At 41.5% G+C, this 19,099-nt stretch overlaps 1 protein-coding gene across 1 annotated transcript in view; it reads left to right on the forward strand.

Moving 5' to 3' along the window:
• The first annotated feature begins 210 nt into the window (after nucleotides 1-210).
• The window catches only part of gpam (glycerol-3-phosphate acyltransferase, mitochondrial), a 44,710-nt gene continuing 25,821 nt past the window's right edge, over nucleotides 211-19,099 (forward strand). The window contains exons 1-7 of the mRNA XM_071392356.1: nucleotides 211-391; nucleotides 13,267-13,395; nucleotides 15,452-15,571; nucleotides 15,986-16,059; nucleotides 16,796-16,909; nucleotides 17,340-17,489; nucleotides 17,887-17,986. Coding sequence (XP_071248457.1) covers nucleotides 13,300-13,395; nucleotides 15,452-15,571; nucleotides 15,986-16,059; nucleotides 16,796-16,909; nucleotides 17,340-17,489; nucleotides 17,887-17,986 — 654 coding nt within the window. The 5' untranslated portion in view covers nucleotides 211-391; nucleotides 13,267-13,299. The remainder of the gene's footprint in view (nucleotides 392-13,266; nucleotides 13,396-15,451; nucleotides 15,572-15,985; nucleotides 16,060-16,795; nucleotides 16,910-17,339; nucleotides 17,490-17,886; nucleotides 17,987-19,099) is intronic.

The raw sequence follows: 19,099 nt of genomic DNA on the forward strand, positions 1-19,099 counted from the left end.
TACAGTTTTCTGATTCCGAAACTAGAATCTGTAACAAACCGAGTGGACTGAGTTTGGAAGAGTTTGCCAAAGTAAAAAAGGCGTTAAGGAGTGCATGGGCGAATTGAGTTGTTGTACACGTGCACTTTACATAGTAGGCGTTCCCTAATGGAAATATGCAAATAAATGCTAGAACACGCCAATAGGATCTCACCTCTCGTGTTTGTCTCTGCCCACCTTCTTGCTTATTCGGCCAACTAGGATTAATTTTCTGCCATTGGAAACGACAGGCTCTGGTCTATCTTTAAAAAAATCTTTGATGATAGTCTGCCATTAACTCTCGAAGAAGAACATTGCGCCAACGGGGGTATATTCACAAGACATGGTGGTGCAGCTAGAGGTCGTATACAAGGTAAGACTGAGAAACTTTTTTATTTAAATATTAACGCTAGCTAATATTGTGTTGGCTTGTACCACGACGTTGATTAAACGGTTCGGTGCGGTTGCCTGCGGGTTTCTGTATAGTCGTTCTAGCCATTATGCTAGCTAGCTAAACTAACGGTAGCTAGCTAGCCTGAGTGAATGGTGTGAATTAGGTTGACCATTGAATGAAATAGCGTCATAGTACTAGCTTATGTTAGCTTAACGTCAACTGGTTTTGTCTAGAAGGTTACAGATTTTGTCAAAATTTACTTTAATAACCGGTTTAGGAGGATTTCCATGCACTATCGGCTGCCTAGGCAACTTCTATTTTACGCAGCAGGTTATAATTATTAACGTATTATGTTAGGATCATTAGGATAACAAGGTCAGGAAGAGGGTTAAGTTAGCTCAAATGCAAAAACTATTTTCGACGTAATTTGACAAAAGCTCTATCCCATCTAAACAACCGAGCCAACTGTGATTTGATGACCAGGCAACAATGTGAGCTAGCCTGTGCTGTATAGCTAAACACTGCACCTGTCCTTGCCTATGCAATTTACTCAGCCATGAAGCTACTTCACACGTCACTTTTATGTTCACTATAACAACTTGCGAAATCATTTTTGTTAAGATTTCATTATCATCCCCCACCATGGCATCTGTCTTGTCCGGCTTCATTTGACCTGTTTAGTGAAGATTAACAGGCAGTTTGTGAGTCGGATTAACCTAGTTAGTAGCCACCCACGCATGGATAAGATGTTTTGGCATGCAAACGACCTACTCAGCGTTCCCTTTCTAGGAAGAAAACATTAATGTATGTTCATGAGTCCAATAAGCGATGTGTGCAGTACCTTTCATATGTATGCCTAGCTTGCAAGATGTGTGAAAGGTCAATGTACAACATCTATAATTTTTTATTTGACCTTTTATTTAACTTGGCAAGTCAATTTAGAACAAATTATTATTTTCAATGACTGCCTTGTTCAGGGCAGAACGACAGATTTGTACCATGTCAGCTCAGGGATTTGATCTTGCAACCTTTCGGTTACTAGTCCAACGCTCTAACCACTAGGCTACCTGCCGCCCCATACGTCCTTTCAATTGAAGCATTAATAGGATTAATGATAATAGCTCTCTTAGATTGTTTTGTAAATATTGATGGCCACAGGCAATTCATATGCCTATACCAGGATCAGTGAAGCGTCCATACGTGTTAAGATTTCTATGAGCAAAGTCCCAAACCCCTGTTTGCCCTGCTTTTTTGGGGCAGGCGTAAGTGAAACCAGATTAGTATATATTTTAACAAAAACAAAACACCTTCAAAAATGTTATGAAGCCTGTGTTTGGTGTTATGATGGTAGTCCTACCATCAATAATTTCCTCACCACCCCTGTTTGAACATGGCAGGCCATTGACCTTTGCAAACCCAGCAGAATTCTAGTCACACTTCTGTCATCAATGTGCGGGTCACCTACTACAAGAACACAAAGGGACAATGCAGCAAAGCTCAGTATGTCATTCATTGCTTGCTTGAGCTGGGCAGGAGCATTTTGGCTTAGTTTATGTCCTATTCAGTGATTAGCCCCCCCCCCCCCCCCACACACACACATACATACATACTCACACTTACAAACATGCACGCTTGTTGGTGTAGCTATCCATTTATAAAGAGATTCTCTCAGCGTCTGATGGTGACCTAGTTCTAAACTGGAAGGCACTACCCATGGCGTGATTTTCCGATTTAATTACATTAGGAATTCCTCCCCAAGCTATCTGTCCACAAATTAAGTTTTGTGTGTATACTCGTTTTCTTGTTTGTCAATGCACAGTGATTAGCATAAGCCTACCACAGTGAATGTTGAGCTATTATATTGCCCATGGATTTATACTGTAGCCAGGTTCATTTTAGTAATAGGCTTGATGAACTGTAGTAGCCTTTCTGCTTCAGGATCAGAAACGTATTTCAAGCCAATGAATCAGCCTCATTGAAACCGTTTTTATATAGACTTGGCATGAACTGCCAAACATAAGAAATGGAATGATCAGAAGAATAGTCTACATGTCACTCAGCCCGACTGAGACTTGCATTTGACCTACATCAAAAACAGAGGGACAAAGGGACTGACGGAGGGAAAGGAAAAGCGAAGGAAGGTTCACTTGACTTCAATTCCACCTGGTCCCATAGCTTTGTGCCAGACCTACGTTTCTGAATAAGGATAAATCATTGTAAATAGGTTGGTAGCAACTAACCTAATGCTTTTTATACGAATGCTTTCCTTCCATAAAGTTAAGCTTCCGGCTTACGTACAGCAGTAAGGGCTTTTGTGAGGACAAACACTGTTCCGTTGATGACTCAAGCTAAAAGTACTGACGATGGGCTTTTATGATACTGCATCTCATGTCACCCCAAGGTTGGCTTGCTGCTATGTTACAGTGAGTGGGTTCATTTGACTGCAGGACTACAGGGAAAGGCAATAGTACAGAATATGTTGCTCTTTGTTTAGTGCAAAGTTCCTCTTTCCAGACTGCCTGGGCAATGTGATAACAAGAACTTCGGCTACAGATGCGTATCAGATTGGAGGAAATTGTATTCTCATTGTGCGCTGTTGTATTTTCACTGAGCTCACTTGGAATAGACAAACTCCCTTTTTTGCTCAATTTTAGAGGAAAAGACAAGCTAGATTTTCTGTCCATATTTTCTGTTAAACAAAGAGCCATTTTCAAAGTAAACACAACATGGTTCCCAGGGTTTGGGTTAAGTAAATAACATTTTTTGTGCAGCAAGAAAACACATTTATTGCAACGCAGCTGCAAGAGCAATTGTGTTTTGGTGTTAACCTAGGGTTAGGCGATTCCATATCGAAGCAATCGCCTGTTCTCCCCTATTTATGACCTTGGATCAGATGAGACATCCAGCTGAATTTGAACTCAAAGCAGAGTGAAATTTAAAAAAGTCTTATGTTTACCCGTTAGAGAAATAGTTAGAATGTGATTTCTGCACCTGCCATGTGTATTTATTGATTAGATAATGTAATGTCGAGTCATAGGGAAGACCTTGCCCAACAGCAGTAGACTGCCAAGTCATCATCCCAGTATTGTAGAGATTTGGAAGGGGATAGTTCAAGGGTCAACAAAGGATATTCTTATTATGGCTAGTAGGGCATGGAATTGCCAGGGACCTCACGATACTTAGGTGCCGATAGTGCATTTGGAAAGTATTCAGACCCCTTTTTCCATGTTTTGTTACAGCCTTAGTCTAAAATTGATAAGGGAAAAATAAATGTTATCAATCTATACACAATACCCCATAATGGCAAAGTGAAAGCAGGTTTTTAAAAATGTTTGCAAATGTATTAAAAATGCAAAACAGAACTAGAACTGCCTTATTTAGTTGCTGTCGCTGGCGGTGCAGTTGCCGTACCAAGCGGTGATGCAGCCCGACAGGATGCTCTCACTTGTGCGCCTGTAAAAGTTTTAGGATTTTAGGTGCCACGCCAAATTTCTTCAGCCTCCTGAGGTTGAAGAGGAGCTTTCACCACACTATCTGTGTGGGTGGACCATTTCAGTTTGTTAGTGACTTGTATGCCAAAGAACTTTAAGCTTTCCACCTTCTCCACTGCGGTCCTGTCAATGTGGATAGGGGGTTTCCTGAAGTCCACGATCATCTCCTTTTGCTGATGTTGAGTGAGAAGTTGTTTTCCTGGCACCACACTCCTAGCCCTCACCTCCCTGTAGGCTGTCTCATCATTGTTGGTAATCAAGCCTACTACTGTTGTCGTCTGCAGACTTGATGATTGCGTTGGAGGCGTGCATGGCCACGCAGTCATGGGTGAACAGGCAGTACAGGAGGGGGCTGAGCACTCACCCTTGTGGGACCAGCATCATTGCGATGGTTAACACACTTAAATGTCTTACTCACGCCGGCCACGGAGAAGGAGAGCCCACAATCCTTGGTAGTGGGCCGTGTCAGTGGCACTGCTATCCTCAAAGCGGGTGAAGAAGTTATTTAGCTTGTCCGGAAGCAAGACGTCCGTAATTGTCTGTAGACCCTGCCACATACGTCTCATGTCTGAGCCGTTGATTTGAAACTCCTTTGTCTCTATACTGCCGTTTTGCCTGAGATTGCCGTACGGAGGGAATAAAAACACTGTTTGTATTCGGCCATGATCCCAGTCACTTTACCATGGTAAATGCAGTGGTTCGCACTTTCAGTTTTGCGCGAATGCTACCATCTATCCATGGTTTCTGGTTAGGGTAGGTTTTAATAGTCAGTTGTTACAACATCTCCTATACACTTCCTGGTAAACCGTATCAGTGTAATCGTCGATATTATTCTTTGAAGCTACCCTGAACATATCCCAGTCCGCGTGATCAAAACAATCTTGAAGCGTGAATTCCGATTGGTCAGACCAGCATTGAATAGTCCTTAGCATGGGTACTTCCTGTTTGAGTTTCTGGTCATATTTGCCGAAAGGAGGGTGTGGGAGGGCCTTGTAGGCATCTTTCAGTTGGAGTAGCAATGGTCGAGTGTACTACAGTCTAGAGATCGACCGATTTTAATCAGAATGCAAAATTAATTAGGGCCGATTTCAAGTTTTCATAACAATTGGCAATCAGCATTTTTGAACACCGATTATGGCCGATTACATTGCACTCCACGAGGAGACTGTGTGGCAGGCTGACTACCTGTTATGTGAGCCAATGTAAGTTGCTAGCTAGCATTAAACTTATCTTATAAAAAAACAATCAATGTTGACATAATCACTAGTTAACTACACATGGTTGATGATATTACTAGTTTATCTAGCTTGTCCTGCGTTGCATATAATCGATGCGGTGCCTGTTAATTTATCATTGAATCACAGCCTACTTCGCCAAACGGGTGATTTAACAAGCGCATTCGCGAAAAAAGCACTGTCGTTTCACCAATGTGTACCTAACCATAAACATCAATGCCTTTCTTAAAATCAATACACAAGTATATATTTTTAAACCTGCATATTTAGTTAATATTGCCTGCTAATATGAATATCATTTTAACTAGGGGAAATTGTGTCGCCTCTCTTGTGTTCTGTGCAAGCAGAGTCAGGGTATATGCAGCAGTTTGGGCTGCCTGGCTCGTTGCGAGCTGTGTGAAGACCATTTCTTCCTAACAAAGACCGTAATTAATTTGCCAGAATTGTACATAATTATGACAACATTGAAGGTTGTGCAATGTAACAGCAATATTTAGACTTAGGGATGCCACCTGTTAGATAAAATATGGAACGGTTCTGTATTTCACTGAAAGAATAAACGTTTTGTTTCCGGATTTTACCATATTGATGACCTAAGGCTTGTATTTCTGTGTTATTTATAATTAAGTCTATGGTTTGATAGAGCAGTCTGACTAAGCGGTGGTAGGCAGCAGCATGCTCGTAAGCATTCATTCAAACAGCAGTTTCCTGCATTTGCCAGCAGCTCTTCGCTGTGCTTCAAGCATTGCGCTGTTTATGACTTCAAGCCTATCAACTCCCGAGATTAGGTTGGCAATATTAAAGTACCTATTAGAACATCCAATAGTCAAAGGTATATGAAATACAAATGGTATAGAGAGAAATAGTCCTATAATACCTACAACCTAAAACATCTTACCTGGGAATATTGAAGATTCATGTTAAAAGGAACCACCAGCTTTCATATGTTCTGAGCAAGGAACTTAAACGTTAGCTTTGTTACATGGCACATATTGCACTTTTACTTTCTTCTCCAACACTGTCTTTGCATTATTTAAACCAAATTTAACATGTTTCATTATTTATTTGAGACTAAATTGATTTTATTGATCTATTAAGTTAGTGTTCATTCAGTGTTGTTGTAATTGTCATTATTACAAATGTGTTTGTGTGTGTGTATGTGATACAATAATACATAAAAACAAAATACTGCATAGTTTCCCAAGAGCTAGAAGTGAGGCAGCCCTCTCTGTTTGCGCCATTATAAAACATTCTCACGGTTCTATAGATATTGCAATTTGCTCACTGCAGAGAGACGAGTCATGGAGATAAAAGTTCTAAAAAAACATGTTAGTTCACCATTTTAAAAGATGCTTAGTGCTTTTTTTTCTTTTTAGATCGGTTCGATTCTATAAAAATTATCACAGCTTTTGGTTTAGATAAAACATTTAACGTTTTAATAAACATGATGAAATAATGACATTAAATTATTTGTTAGCTTTTTAATGGAAGTTCCAAAGCCCAAAATGGTGAACATTAATTTCACAAAATATTCTATTGTCTCTGTCAGGTCCACATTGGGTATATTTTGCATAGTTTTTATTTGACTTTATTTTCCATTCCTTTAACCCCTAAAAATCTAAGCTGTGGGGAGATTCTACCAAGTTAATGTATGGAATTGATTTAAAACTTCTTAGGGATCAAATCCCGTGAACGGGATCGATTTAACAACATCTGGTGATATGGCAGAGCGCCAAATTCAAATAAAATTTTATAAAATTTTTACTTTCATACAATCACAAGTGCAATACACCAAATTAAAGCTTTAATTCTTGTTAATCCAGCCACCGTGTCAGATTTCAAAAAGGCTTTGCGGCGAACGCAAACCATGCTATTATCTGAGGACAGCACCCCATCAAACAAACACAGACAATCATATTTCATCCCGCCAGGCGCTACACAACTCAGAAATAATGATATAATTCATGCCTTACCTTTGACGAGCTTCTTCTGTTGGCACTCCAATATGTCCCATAAACATCACAAATGGTCCTTTTGTTTGATTAATTCCATCGTTATATATCCAAAATGTCCATTTATTTGACGAGTTTGATCCAGAAAAACACCGGTACCAACTCGCGCAACATGACTACAAAATATCTAATAAGTTACCTGTAATCTTTGTCCAAACATTTCAAACAACTTTCCTAATACAACTTTAGGTATTTTTTAACATAAATAATCGATAAAATTTAAGACAAACTGCGTTCAATAGCGGATAAAAACAAAGTGGAGCGAGCTTTCAGGTCGCGCGCCCCTAACAAACAGTACACGTTCTGAACAGCCCTACTTCTTCATTACACAAAGGGAAAAACATCAACCAATTTCTAAAGACTGTTGACATCCAGTGGAAGTGATAGGAACTGCAAGCAAGTGCCTTAGATATCTGGATCCCCATAGAAAACCCATTGAAAAGAGTGACCTCATAAACAAAACAAAATCCTGGATGGTTTGTCCTTGGGGTTTCGCCTGCCAAATAAGTTCTGTTATACTCAGACATCATTCAAACGGTTTTAGATACTTCAGAGTTTTCTATCCAAATCTACTAATAATATGCATATCCTAGCTTCTGGGCCTGAGTAGCAGGCAGTTTACTTTGGGCACTCTTTTCATCCGGATGTGAAAATACTGCCCCCTAGCCTAGAGAGGATATTAGCTTTCTTAGACAGCTTAGCAAATATATACATTTATCCCCCTTTTTTTTATGGTACAAAACTGCTGACCTACTTCCATTTTCTAAACTGGTACAGGGTTACCTTCAGATGAGTCGAGAAACACTTGTGGGGGTCGTAGAACAAAACGGGACAGCGTTGTGTTTGACAGTCTTATCTTTCCACAGAGTGGCCCAAACCGTTCGGAGGCTGCAGACGTTTTCGTAAGAAGACCAATTTTTGGAATGTTTCCTAGTCTGACAAACCGCTGGAACTCTGCCGCTTTACACTGCTGATGCGGAAGGCCGACATAGGTGGATGTGGTGGCTTGAGACCTAGCCCATACAAAAAACTAGGGACCTCATGAATTAATATTGCCAACAAAGTATTCTAAATTACTACTGATGAATGGAGTTCAGTGTTCGTACGCATAGAAAAAGTGTGATATATCAAACAATCCTACGATTGTCATACGCACACTGGTAGGAGATAACCATTGATAAATACCAATACCTGTGCGGCCTTGACTATTTGCATTGTGAAACGCCCCTAAATAACCATAAATGGTCCATCATTCCTTTAAAATCTGTGGGAATATACAACGGTATACCGTGAAATACAGGTGCTAGTGTCAGATTAGGTACAATCAAAAGGTTTTATTTGGCTTGCTCAGTTGTGGTTTGACCAGTAAAAACATGGCTACAAAGAGAGGCCCATTAGGACAATTCAAGTTGCTTTTACAATGGCAAATATACTTCAAATGAGTAGACAACACTCTCCAATAAGCCATCAATTGTCAACAGCTCCCTCCTGTAGGTGTATAGGCCATTATTGCTGTTCTGCAGAATGAACGAGTTGTGTGTTTTTTGCCCTTCACATAACCCATCACCTGTACATTAAGAGTGGAAGCCTTTTCTGTTCACGTAGTGGAACTAGTTTTGAGATGGTGCTTTTATGGTGATGTGGGTTTCCACCGCTAAGGGCGTGCGTAAAAGTGTATACTTCTCTATCCGAGCCGGAAAGAACGGGCACTATGGATTAGGGTCTTAGTAGTTAATTACTACGTTTCTGCGCTGACCGGGTTGAATATTTGCTTAATGAAAACAACTCCCTTTAGCCCAGCGTCCCACATAGTCCTTGACTTAATTTCTCTCGTGAATTATTTGATTTCTCTACAGGAATGGCATGTTGGGCTCCCAAAAAAACGACCTAAATGGAACCAACGTTGTTTAATAACCAAAACATTTATAAAAGTTAGTGACTCGCTCAGCACTAGAATTTGGAGAACAAGCTATACGATGAAAAATAGTGGCTTTTTGGTGCGGATACAGTCGACTAGCACTAGCTAATGCTACCAAGTATCGATTTTTGCAAATCAATACTTGGAGTCAAAGTATCGATATATGTAACTGTGTTTTTATTTTTTCATCACTAATGGCTAGGCTATATTTAGCAATAAGGCATGCAGGGGTGTGGTACATGGCCAATATACCAAGGCTGTTACTATGTACAGTGCACTGCAGAGTGCCTGGTTACAGCCCTTAATCGTGATATATTGGCCATATATCACAAACCCCTGAGGTGCCTTTATTGATATTATAATCTGGTTAACAACATAATTAGAACAGTAAAAATAAATGTATTGTCGTACTCGTGGTATATGGTCTGATACCACAGCTTTCAGCTAATTCGCATTCAGGGCTCGAACATTATAATAACTTGATGATGGGCCTAGCCTAGATAGTCTATCTTAGTCAGTGTTGTTCAAGAACACAGAGCAGCAGCTCCACATGCGTGCACACAAGCACAACACACACAGCCCTGTGGCTTTGGTGGACCCTGCCTCTGCCATGCCCCTCCATAAATACGGAGTATCGGGACCCTATTCCCGATAGCTAAACAATCAGGCGCAGGTGCTACTTTACACACACACACACACACCCAGGCTCTGGCCCCCGTCGCTGCTTCTCCATTCCTGTTCTCACACACCCCGTGGTGATTGGAGGTCTTTGTCTGGTGTGAGACATGGTCTGTTCTGTTGTATTTTCATCAGATCCAAACTGAATCAATGTCTGCTTGCATTTTTCTCTCGTGGCCCAAACTCAGCAGCTCGTGCCATTAGGCCAAATATATGCTTTGATTGAAACAAAACATGGTGGTTGGTAATTGGCGTGCAGATGCTTTATGGACGTTTAACCGGTAAAACGTGTTCAGCTATCCAGGGATTGGCATTAGTCTGAAAGGCACTTGCCCATCAGACAAGTCAGCAGTATTTTTTTTGGGGGGGGGGTTGCGATAAGTCACTTGCCTGAAAATGTGAAAAATGTTTTCAGTTTTGAGACTCTCCTATTCATTTAAATGAAACCTGGGCGTGAGCATGCCGGCTCCGCGAGAGGCCTGCGCTGCTGTAGCGTAAAATTACCTTCAGGTGTTTGTTTAACATTTCGACACACAGCTCATTCCCGTGATCAAAAGGATGTACAGTGCATTTGGAAAGTATTCAGACCCCTTGACTTTTTCTATATTTTGTTACGTTACAGCCTTATTCTAAAATGGATGTGGTGAAAAAATCCCCCTCAATCTACACACAATAGCCCATAATAACGAAGTAAAAACAGTTTTAATACATTTTTAAAACTCTCATTTACGTAAGTATTCAGACCCTTTACTCAGTACTTTGTTGAAGCACTTTTGGCAGCTATTACAGCCTTGCATATTTTTGGGTATGACACTACAAGCTTGGCACACCTGTATTTGGGGAGTTTCTCCCATTCATCTCTGCAGATCCTCTCAAGCTCTGTCAGGTTAGATGGGGAGCGTCGCTGCACAGCTATTTTCAGGTCTCTCCAGAGATGTTTGATTGGGTGCAAGTCCGGGCTCTGGCTGGGCCACTCAAGGACATTCAAAGACTTGTCCCGAAGCGACTCCTGCGCTGTCTTGGCTGTGTGCTTAGGTTTCTAGTTCTTGTGGAAGGTGAACCTTTGCCCGAGTCTGAGGTCCTGAGTGCTCTGGAGCAGGTTTTCATCAAGGATCTCTCTATCTTGGCTAGTCTCCCAGTCCCTGCCACCAAAAAACATCCCCACAGAAAGATGCTGCCACCACCAGGTTTCCTCTAGATGTGACGCTTTGCATTCAGGCCAAAGATTTTAGTCTTGGTTTCATCAGACCAGAAAGTCTTGTTTCTCATCGCCTGAGAGTCCTTTAGGTGCCTTTTGGCAAACTCCAAGCGGGCTGTTGTGTCTTTTACTGAAGAGTGGCTTCCGTCTGGCCACTCTACCATAAAAGGCCTGATTGGTGGAGTACTGTATAGATGGTTGTCCTTCTGGAAGGTTCTCCCGTCTCTACACAACTCTGGAGCTCTGTCAGACTGACCATCGAGTTCTTGGGCACCTTCCTGACCAAGGCCCTTCTCCCCCGATTGCTCAGGTTGGCTGGGCGGCCAGCTCTAGGAAGAGTCTTGGTGGTTCCAAACTTCCATTTAAGAATGGAGGCCACTGTCTTCTTGGGGACCTTCAATGCTAAAGAAATGTTTTGGTACCCTTCACCAGATGTGCTTCGACACAATCCTGTCTTGGAGCTCTACGGACAATTCCTTCAACCTCATGCCATGGTGTTTCTCTGACATGCACTGTCAAGTTTGTGACCTTGTATAGACAGGTGTGTGCCTTTCCAAATCATGTCCAATGAATTGATTTTAACCACAGGTAGACTCCAATTTGTGCAATCTCAATTTCTAGTCCTATAGCAAAGGGTCTGAATATTTATGTCAAAGTATTTCTGTTTTAATTGAATACATTTCTTAACCTGTTTTCGTTTTGTCTTTATGGGGTATTGTCTGTAGATTTGAGGATTATTTTTTAAATCCTTTTTAGAATAAGGCTGTAACGTAACAAGATGGAAAAAGTGAAGGTGTCTGAATACTTTGAATGCCTAGGCCTGGTTGATAGTGCTCTGCTCACACTGACAAAGTTGTGCTTCAGCGTAGCAGGTAAAATAAAACATTTAAACAGTGTAGCACCTATGTAAGGCTATTAGATGTTTTTTTTTTTAATCCTTAACTGGTCGACCACAGAGCAGGCTCAACCCGGCTACCTTAAATGCCATACATTTTCCATCTTTCACTTAAACTTTAAGGATGGGCTAGGTATACTGGAATTCTTTGCAGTTTTTAATTTGAGGTGTCTTGGGTGGACGGGGCGGTTCGGTCTGGTGGCACACTTCTGCCTCAAATATCCCTCTGAGATGGTGTGAACACTCCAAATGCCCTGTTTTCCCCTCGACTCAACCAGCCAGCTCGGTTGTGCTTACTAGGGCTGGGACGATACCAGTATCATAATTTTTTTTTTCACATGGCAAAAAAGAACAAAGCAAACCTAAACTCTTTGGTCCTTTAAAATTCTGCTGTATGTAAAATATTGTATGCTATAGCTTGGAAAGTAAATTTGACTCAAGGCAACGTGCGCGGTTATGTGAATGTATGAATCTATAGAGGTTAACTTATTAGTTTATCTGTGTGTATTTTTACGTGTATTTGTGTCTGCGTCATTTGGGGTGGGGGGGGGGGTGTGTGGCCAGAGCCTGGGTAGCCTATAACCTGACACCGAAGGGGAAAAAGGCTCTCGCCCACAGGTCAGCAAATTGGTTTCTGGTGGTAATACATACGTAGGTCATGAAGGACGTGAAGGAAAGAACTCGGGCTGGGAAAAAAATATCTCCACTCTTTTTGCCACGTGCCAGTGGTGATGCCCCATGATCTATTTTGAGTAGCTGGAGAGGTCACTCACACCCCCAATTCTGTCATTCCCAGTCCCAACTGTAGGGCCCTATAAAATCTACGACGCAGACGGAATCGCAGAAATCGGACAATAAAACGGAATTCAACAATTATATTTAAAAAACTTAGCAGGAAATCAATTAAATGTATTCAACTTATTTGCATTTATTTGCCCAAGTTTATCATACGACATGAACAGAATGCATCAGTGACTTGTATTTCCTGCAACTTTCTGAAGAGGCAATGACACAGGAACGTCCGTCATTAAATTGCGCAGCTAGCAGGGGACGGTTTTCTGGACCACACATGATCATGGCAGAGTTTGAAACAAATCCCCACTGGATTGAGACAAAATGTAATGATATAATTCTGCCAGGGGGGGCATAAGTCAACATTGAATTGAGGAGGTTTTTGGGACAGCCTTTCCATCTACCATTATCATCGCGCAACGCACACATACAGTGTGCTACACTCTGAAATTGAAATTTTTAATTTGACACAACCCAAATTCTATCATCTGTCACCCCAGTCCAAACCCCCTCAATTGTTTGGCCTGCTCTGTTAGGTATGTAAGCGCCGTATGGCTTGGAGCTCGGTCATGGCTGTGGGGACCTCTATTGATGGCATTTGTGTTGATCTGTGATTGTCTCTCTCGATCCCGCAGATTCCTAGCTGGTGTGTGATATAAAGGGAGGAGATGGAAGTGGCCGTCACGATTGGGCCAGACAGCCTGCTCCAGGTCAATGGAGCCGACCAGGGAGGCAGCCGCTGGAAGCAGCCTAACGATGACTCAGTAAGATGGGATTGAACGATGACGTAGTGATGTGGTTCCCCTTGTTTTGTTTTTTTTAGTTGCTGGGATTTTTATTTTAGGTGGGTTGGCGCTAATTTAGGGAGGACTGTCTTGCTCAGTAATGGTAGAGGAAACACTAAGAAAGACTTGACCACTGATAGTGAGGAGTCATTTGTCATTAAAGGTTTTGTCATTGAGTTGTTTACCTCAAATGTTGGCGTGTGTTGACTGTATGGTTCATGGAATTATATAAATGTCTTGCTTCATTAAACCATATAAACCTTAGAAAGGGTCTCATGATTGACCAGGACTGTCTACCCCGGGGACAGAGCTTCTGCAATGTTACCTTGTTGATTGTTGATAAAGCCTTATGTCAAGACAGCTAAACTTACGATGACGTTTACACAACCTTTACCACCTTGAGCCATCATTGGTTGCCCATATCACTTCTATTGATGGCTAGAGTTAGCTGAGGTTTGTTGTGGCTGTTTTTAAAGAACCAAACCATGGATTATAATGTCTCCTGGCCAATACTGTTGACTACTTCCAGGGTTAGGAAACGTCTAACATCCTGAACTTACCCTTTTTTATAGGGCGTTCACTCACTGCTCTAGCATGTAGTGAAATATGGGTAAATTCAAGAGGGTGCTACTAAATTAATGTCTAAACCTAGTTTTCTTCAGCCTTTGTCATTATGAATCGCATACAAATAATCAATAGATTGTTCTCTACAATAGTACAACCTTTAATGTGCTTGTACTTAATAGTGTTGATTAAATAATAATGTCAGTTTGTTGTGACCGTTGCTCGTTGAGATCGCCCTACTCTTGGTTGTATTTCTTCCATATTTCAGCATTGGGAGGTGGTAACATTAGGCGTTTCCACGCTTTGGGTCAATCAATGTTATCTTGACACCCTTGTCGTTATAATCTCCAGACCCGTGGATTTCTATTCCTTTAACCCCAGTCAATCAATGTTGAGGGGCTGTTTCTATGGCAATTTTAAAGGGGAGGCCTCACAAAATTCAAAATGCAAACTGGAACAGATTTATTTTATTTTTTTCGGGGAGGGTATATATGGAAATTCAGTCTGTTCGCTTTATACTGAACAAAAATATAAACGCAAGATTTTGCTGAGTTACAGTTCATATAAGGAAATCAGCCAATATAAATTAATTAATGAAGGCCCAAATGACTGGGCATAGGCCCACCCACTTGGGAGCTAGGCCCAGCCAATCAGAATGAGTTTTGCCCCACAAGGGCTTTATTACAGACAGTAATACTCCTCATCAACCCCCCCCCCCCCCCCTCGCCTCAGACGATCCCACAGGTGAAGAAGCCGCATGTGGAGGTCCTGGGCTGGCGTGGTTACACGTTGTGAGGCCGGTTGGGCGTACTGCCAAATTCTCTAAAATGACAGAGGTGGCTTATGGTAGAGAAATGAACCCTGAATTCTCTTGCAAAACTTGATGTGGCATTGTGATAAAACTGCACATTTTAGTGGCCTTTTATTACCCCCAGCACACCTGTGTAATGATAATGCAGTTTTATCAGCTTCTTGATATGCCACACCTGTCAGGTGGATGGATTATCTCGACAAATGCAAAAATCCCCACTAATAGGGATCTAAATACATTTTTGCACAAAATTTGAAAAAATATGCTTTCTTTGCAGATGGAAAATGTCTGGGATCTTTTATTTCAGCTCATTAAGTTTATATTTTTGTGTGTATGAACAATGCATAAGGAAAGTATTCAAAACCCTTGACTTTTTCCACATTTTGTTACATTACAGCCGTTCCCCTTGTTTTGTTTTTTTTAGTTGCTGGGATTTTTATTTTAGGTGGGTTGGCGCTAATTTAGGGAGGACTGTCTTGCTCAGTAATGGTAGAGGAAACACTAAGAAAGACTTGACCACTGATAGTGAGGAGAATTGGTGTTGGTTGAGAATTTTAGTGTGGGTGTGAAAGACCAACACGGTGCAAAAATCTATCTATTTCCTATATGGGATTCTTTTGTGTTTTGAACAATGGCGCAAACTGAAGTGTCTGTGTCCAGGACCGCAGTTCCAGTCCGTCTGTCCTGCGCTGTGTGACCAGCACGTGGAAGGAGGGCTTGCTGAACAGAAAGAGGCCATTCGTGGGCCGCTGCTGCCATTCTTGCACGCCGCAAAGTCAGGTGAGCCGAGCCGTGGTCTAGTTTACTCCAGTCTAGCCGTTGGGTTACTCAAACCCCAGCCTGGTGATCCCAAGTATTGCTTGGTTGTGTTCATTAGGGCAGGATGTTTTGTGACGGGAAAAGAGTCATTTCAGGTTTTCTTCTGTTTGGTGCCTACATATTCATTACACCAAACAGAAGAAAAAGACTGAAACAGGAAGGGACTAATTAATTCCACCTGGAGGACGGAAAAAGTATTCCACTGAATAGATTCTATGGATGATTCTCCCCTATCTGCTCCATCCTCCATTTTAGGTAGAACCACTGTTGGTGATATTTGATTTCTTAGAACCCCAGAGCATTAACTTATGCATACGTTTCTGTGTCCCAACTTGCAATAGATTTACCTGACAGAGCTCCTCTGTTTTCTTCCAGGCGAGACTCTTCAACTCGAGCATTCCTTCTCTAGGACTGCGCAACGTGATTTACATCAATGAGACACACACCAGGTAAGCCCACCACAGCACTTAAGTCATTGGTCGGAGAGCCCATAGTGATCTTCTCTCTTTAATAGACCTTTTTCACGTGGCTGTGTTCAAACGCTGTTCAACATGTTGTGCCGACATTCAACGTATTTCAAGGGCGCAGGTTTGAAACCTGGTACAGTGTAGTAGATATGCTGGCCCCGTACTGTACTTCAAACGACATGTACTCACCACTTGTCTATGAAGCTCAGGGTGTCCCTGTGAAACAGTGGAAACCTAAAGGATGAATAATTGACTGTCAACGGACACCAGCCACTATCCGGTGATTGAGCTCAGTGGTCCCAAAGTCGGCGATGGCTGCCTTGTGCCTTACAAAACAACAGGACAAATGCATATATGTTCATGTCAACAAAACACTAACTTGTACATTTAACAAGATGAGTCTTGTGACAGGTGGATTTTGGTGGTGGTAGAATGACTTTGTCATTGTTGTAAAATGACTAAGTAGAAATTGCTCTTTTTAAAAAATAATGACAAGTGTTTCACTAACCATATTACTGTACAAGCTAATATAAACATTTAAATTCCACCCAAGTTGATCCTGTGCTTTGGTGGACTACAGCTGTAACAATGTAATAATTTTTTACATTTGTTTCTGTAAGGCCACGGTAACTATGTTAATAGTATATACTTGTGATTGGGTGCACTCTGACTGTTGTGGTTACCTTGTATGTGACGAGTATTCCCTGTGGTCTTGCAGACATCGGGGCTGGCTGGCCCGCAGGCTCAGCTATGTGCTGTTTGTTCTGGAGAGGGACGTCCAGAAGGACATGTTCGCCCGCAACGTGGTGGACAATGTACTCAACAACAGCAGGTATCACAGAGAGACACAGAGGGAGGGAAGGCTGAAGGGAACCAGCAGGGATTTGGAAGAAGAGACAATGATGTACCATGATTATTCAGTAAATTACTTCATCTCCTTTTGAACTGACTTCATAGACTTGAAGACAAACCAGCCCTTGGTTTCATCTCTAATGTATTTATATCAGAGGTCGTGAAGTGACGGAAAGGAGATCATGTATTGGTTCACAGCCAAAGAAACAAAGCAGACAACTCTCATGAGTTTAGCAGTGCGTTTGTAACAGTAATTTCCCATGAACAGTACCCTTGAAACTGTCATATCCTGAGCATTGCTCCCTTGAAACTCTAAGTATAATGCCTTTCAAACCTCCATTAGCTTTTGATTTTCCAGTAGAAGAAGAATCAGAAGAATGCTTGTCTCTGACAGTACTTGTCTGTCCCAGGGTGGAGAGTGCAATTGTGGAGGTGGCCACTGAGTTGGATCCTGCGGCCACCGAGGCTGGGGTGGAACATAAAGCGGTCAGCAAGGTGAGGCGGAAAGCCAGAGGGTTCCTGCAAGAGATGGTGGCCAACATCTCACCAGCCTTCATCAGGTACAGCACCTTTCAGCGAGTCCTCTACTCTCAAATCACTTAATGTAATGTTCTTTGGCGCTGGCAGGGTTCCCACCGGCCTTTTGAAATAATTGAAAATGGGCGATGTTGAGGAATCACAATGTCCTTGATAAGTCTGTGAAAATGTGTGGTTATTTTCAAACAAATGTATGGTTTTGTCTATAGATATTGCTGCCAATCAGATAACACAGATTTGTATCAATCCTCAAATGCTAGTTCTAATCAATGTAAGCAGTGCTCAAATGAGGAAGACCAAAGCATGCCGTTTTGTCCCCGTTACAACGAAAGTTGCTCAACTAAAAAAACAAAACAAAAAACACCACTGGCAGTGACAATGCCACTGAAGGAGCCATACCTGTACATTTTTGTCTTTCAGGTTGACGGGATGGGCGCTTCTCAAGCTCTTCAATGGCTTCTTCTGGAGCATCCAGATCCACAAAGGCCAGCTGGAGATGGTGAAGAAAGCTGCTACGGAGGTTAGAATCACCGCTAACACTTTATACTGCTGGCATGATACTGTTGCGCCAGCGTGAAGAATGTCTTCATGTTTTAGAATATGTAAATAACTTTATGATAGTTTAACATTTTATGCATAATCTGTAACATTTGTCATTAAAGGTTTTGTCATTGAGTTGTTTACCTCAAATGTTGGCGTGTGTTGACTGTATGGTTCATGGAATTATATAAATGTCTTGCTTCATTAAACCATATAAACCTTAGAAAGGGTCTCATGATTGACCAGGACTGTCTACCCCGGGGACAGAGCTTCTGCAATGTTACCTTGTTGATTGTTGATAAAGCCTTATGTCAAGACAGCTAAACTTACGATGACGTTTACACAACCTTTACCACCTTGAGCCATCATTGGTTGCCCATATCACTTCTATTGATGGCTAGAGTTAGCTGAGGTTTGTTGTGGCTGTTTTTAAAGAACCAAACCATGGATTATAATGTCTCCTGGCCAATACTGTTGACTACTTCCAGGGTTAGGAAACGTCTAACATCCTGAACTTACCCTTTTTTATAGGGCGTTCACTCACTGCTCTAGCATGTAGTGAAATATGGGTAAATTCAAGAGGGTGCTACTAAATTAATGTCTAAACCTAGTTTTCTTCAGCCTTTGTCATTATGAATCGCATACAAATAATCAATAGATTGTTCTCTACAATAGTACAACCTTTAATGTGCTTGTACTTAATAGTGTTGATTAAATAATAATGTCAGTTTGTTGTGACCGTTGCTCGTTGAGATCGCCCTACTCTTGGTTGTATTTCTTCCATATTTCAGCATTGGGAGGTGGTAACATTAGGCGTTTCCACGCTTTGGGTCAATCAATGTTATCTTGACACCCTTGTCGTTATAATCTCCAGACCCGTGGATTTCTATTCCTTTAACCCCAGTCAATCAATGTTGAGGGGCTGTTTCTATGGCAATTTTAAAGGGGAGGCCTCACAAAATTCAAAATGCAAACTGGAACAGATTTATTTTATTTTTTTCGGGGAGGGTATATATGGAAATTCAGTCTGTTCGCTTTATACTGAACAAAAATATAAACGCAAGATTTTGCTGAGTTACAGTTCATATAAGGA

The sequence above is a fragment of the Salvelinus alpinus genome, chromosome 3 (genome assembly GCF_045679555.1).
Source record: "Salvelinus alpinus chromosome 3, SLU_Salpinus.1, whole genome shotgun sequence".
Taxonomy (NCBI): Eukaryota; Metazoa; Chordata; class Actinopteri; order Salmoniformes; family Salmonidae; genus Salvelinus; species Salvelinus alpinus.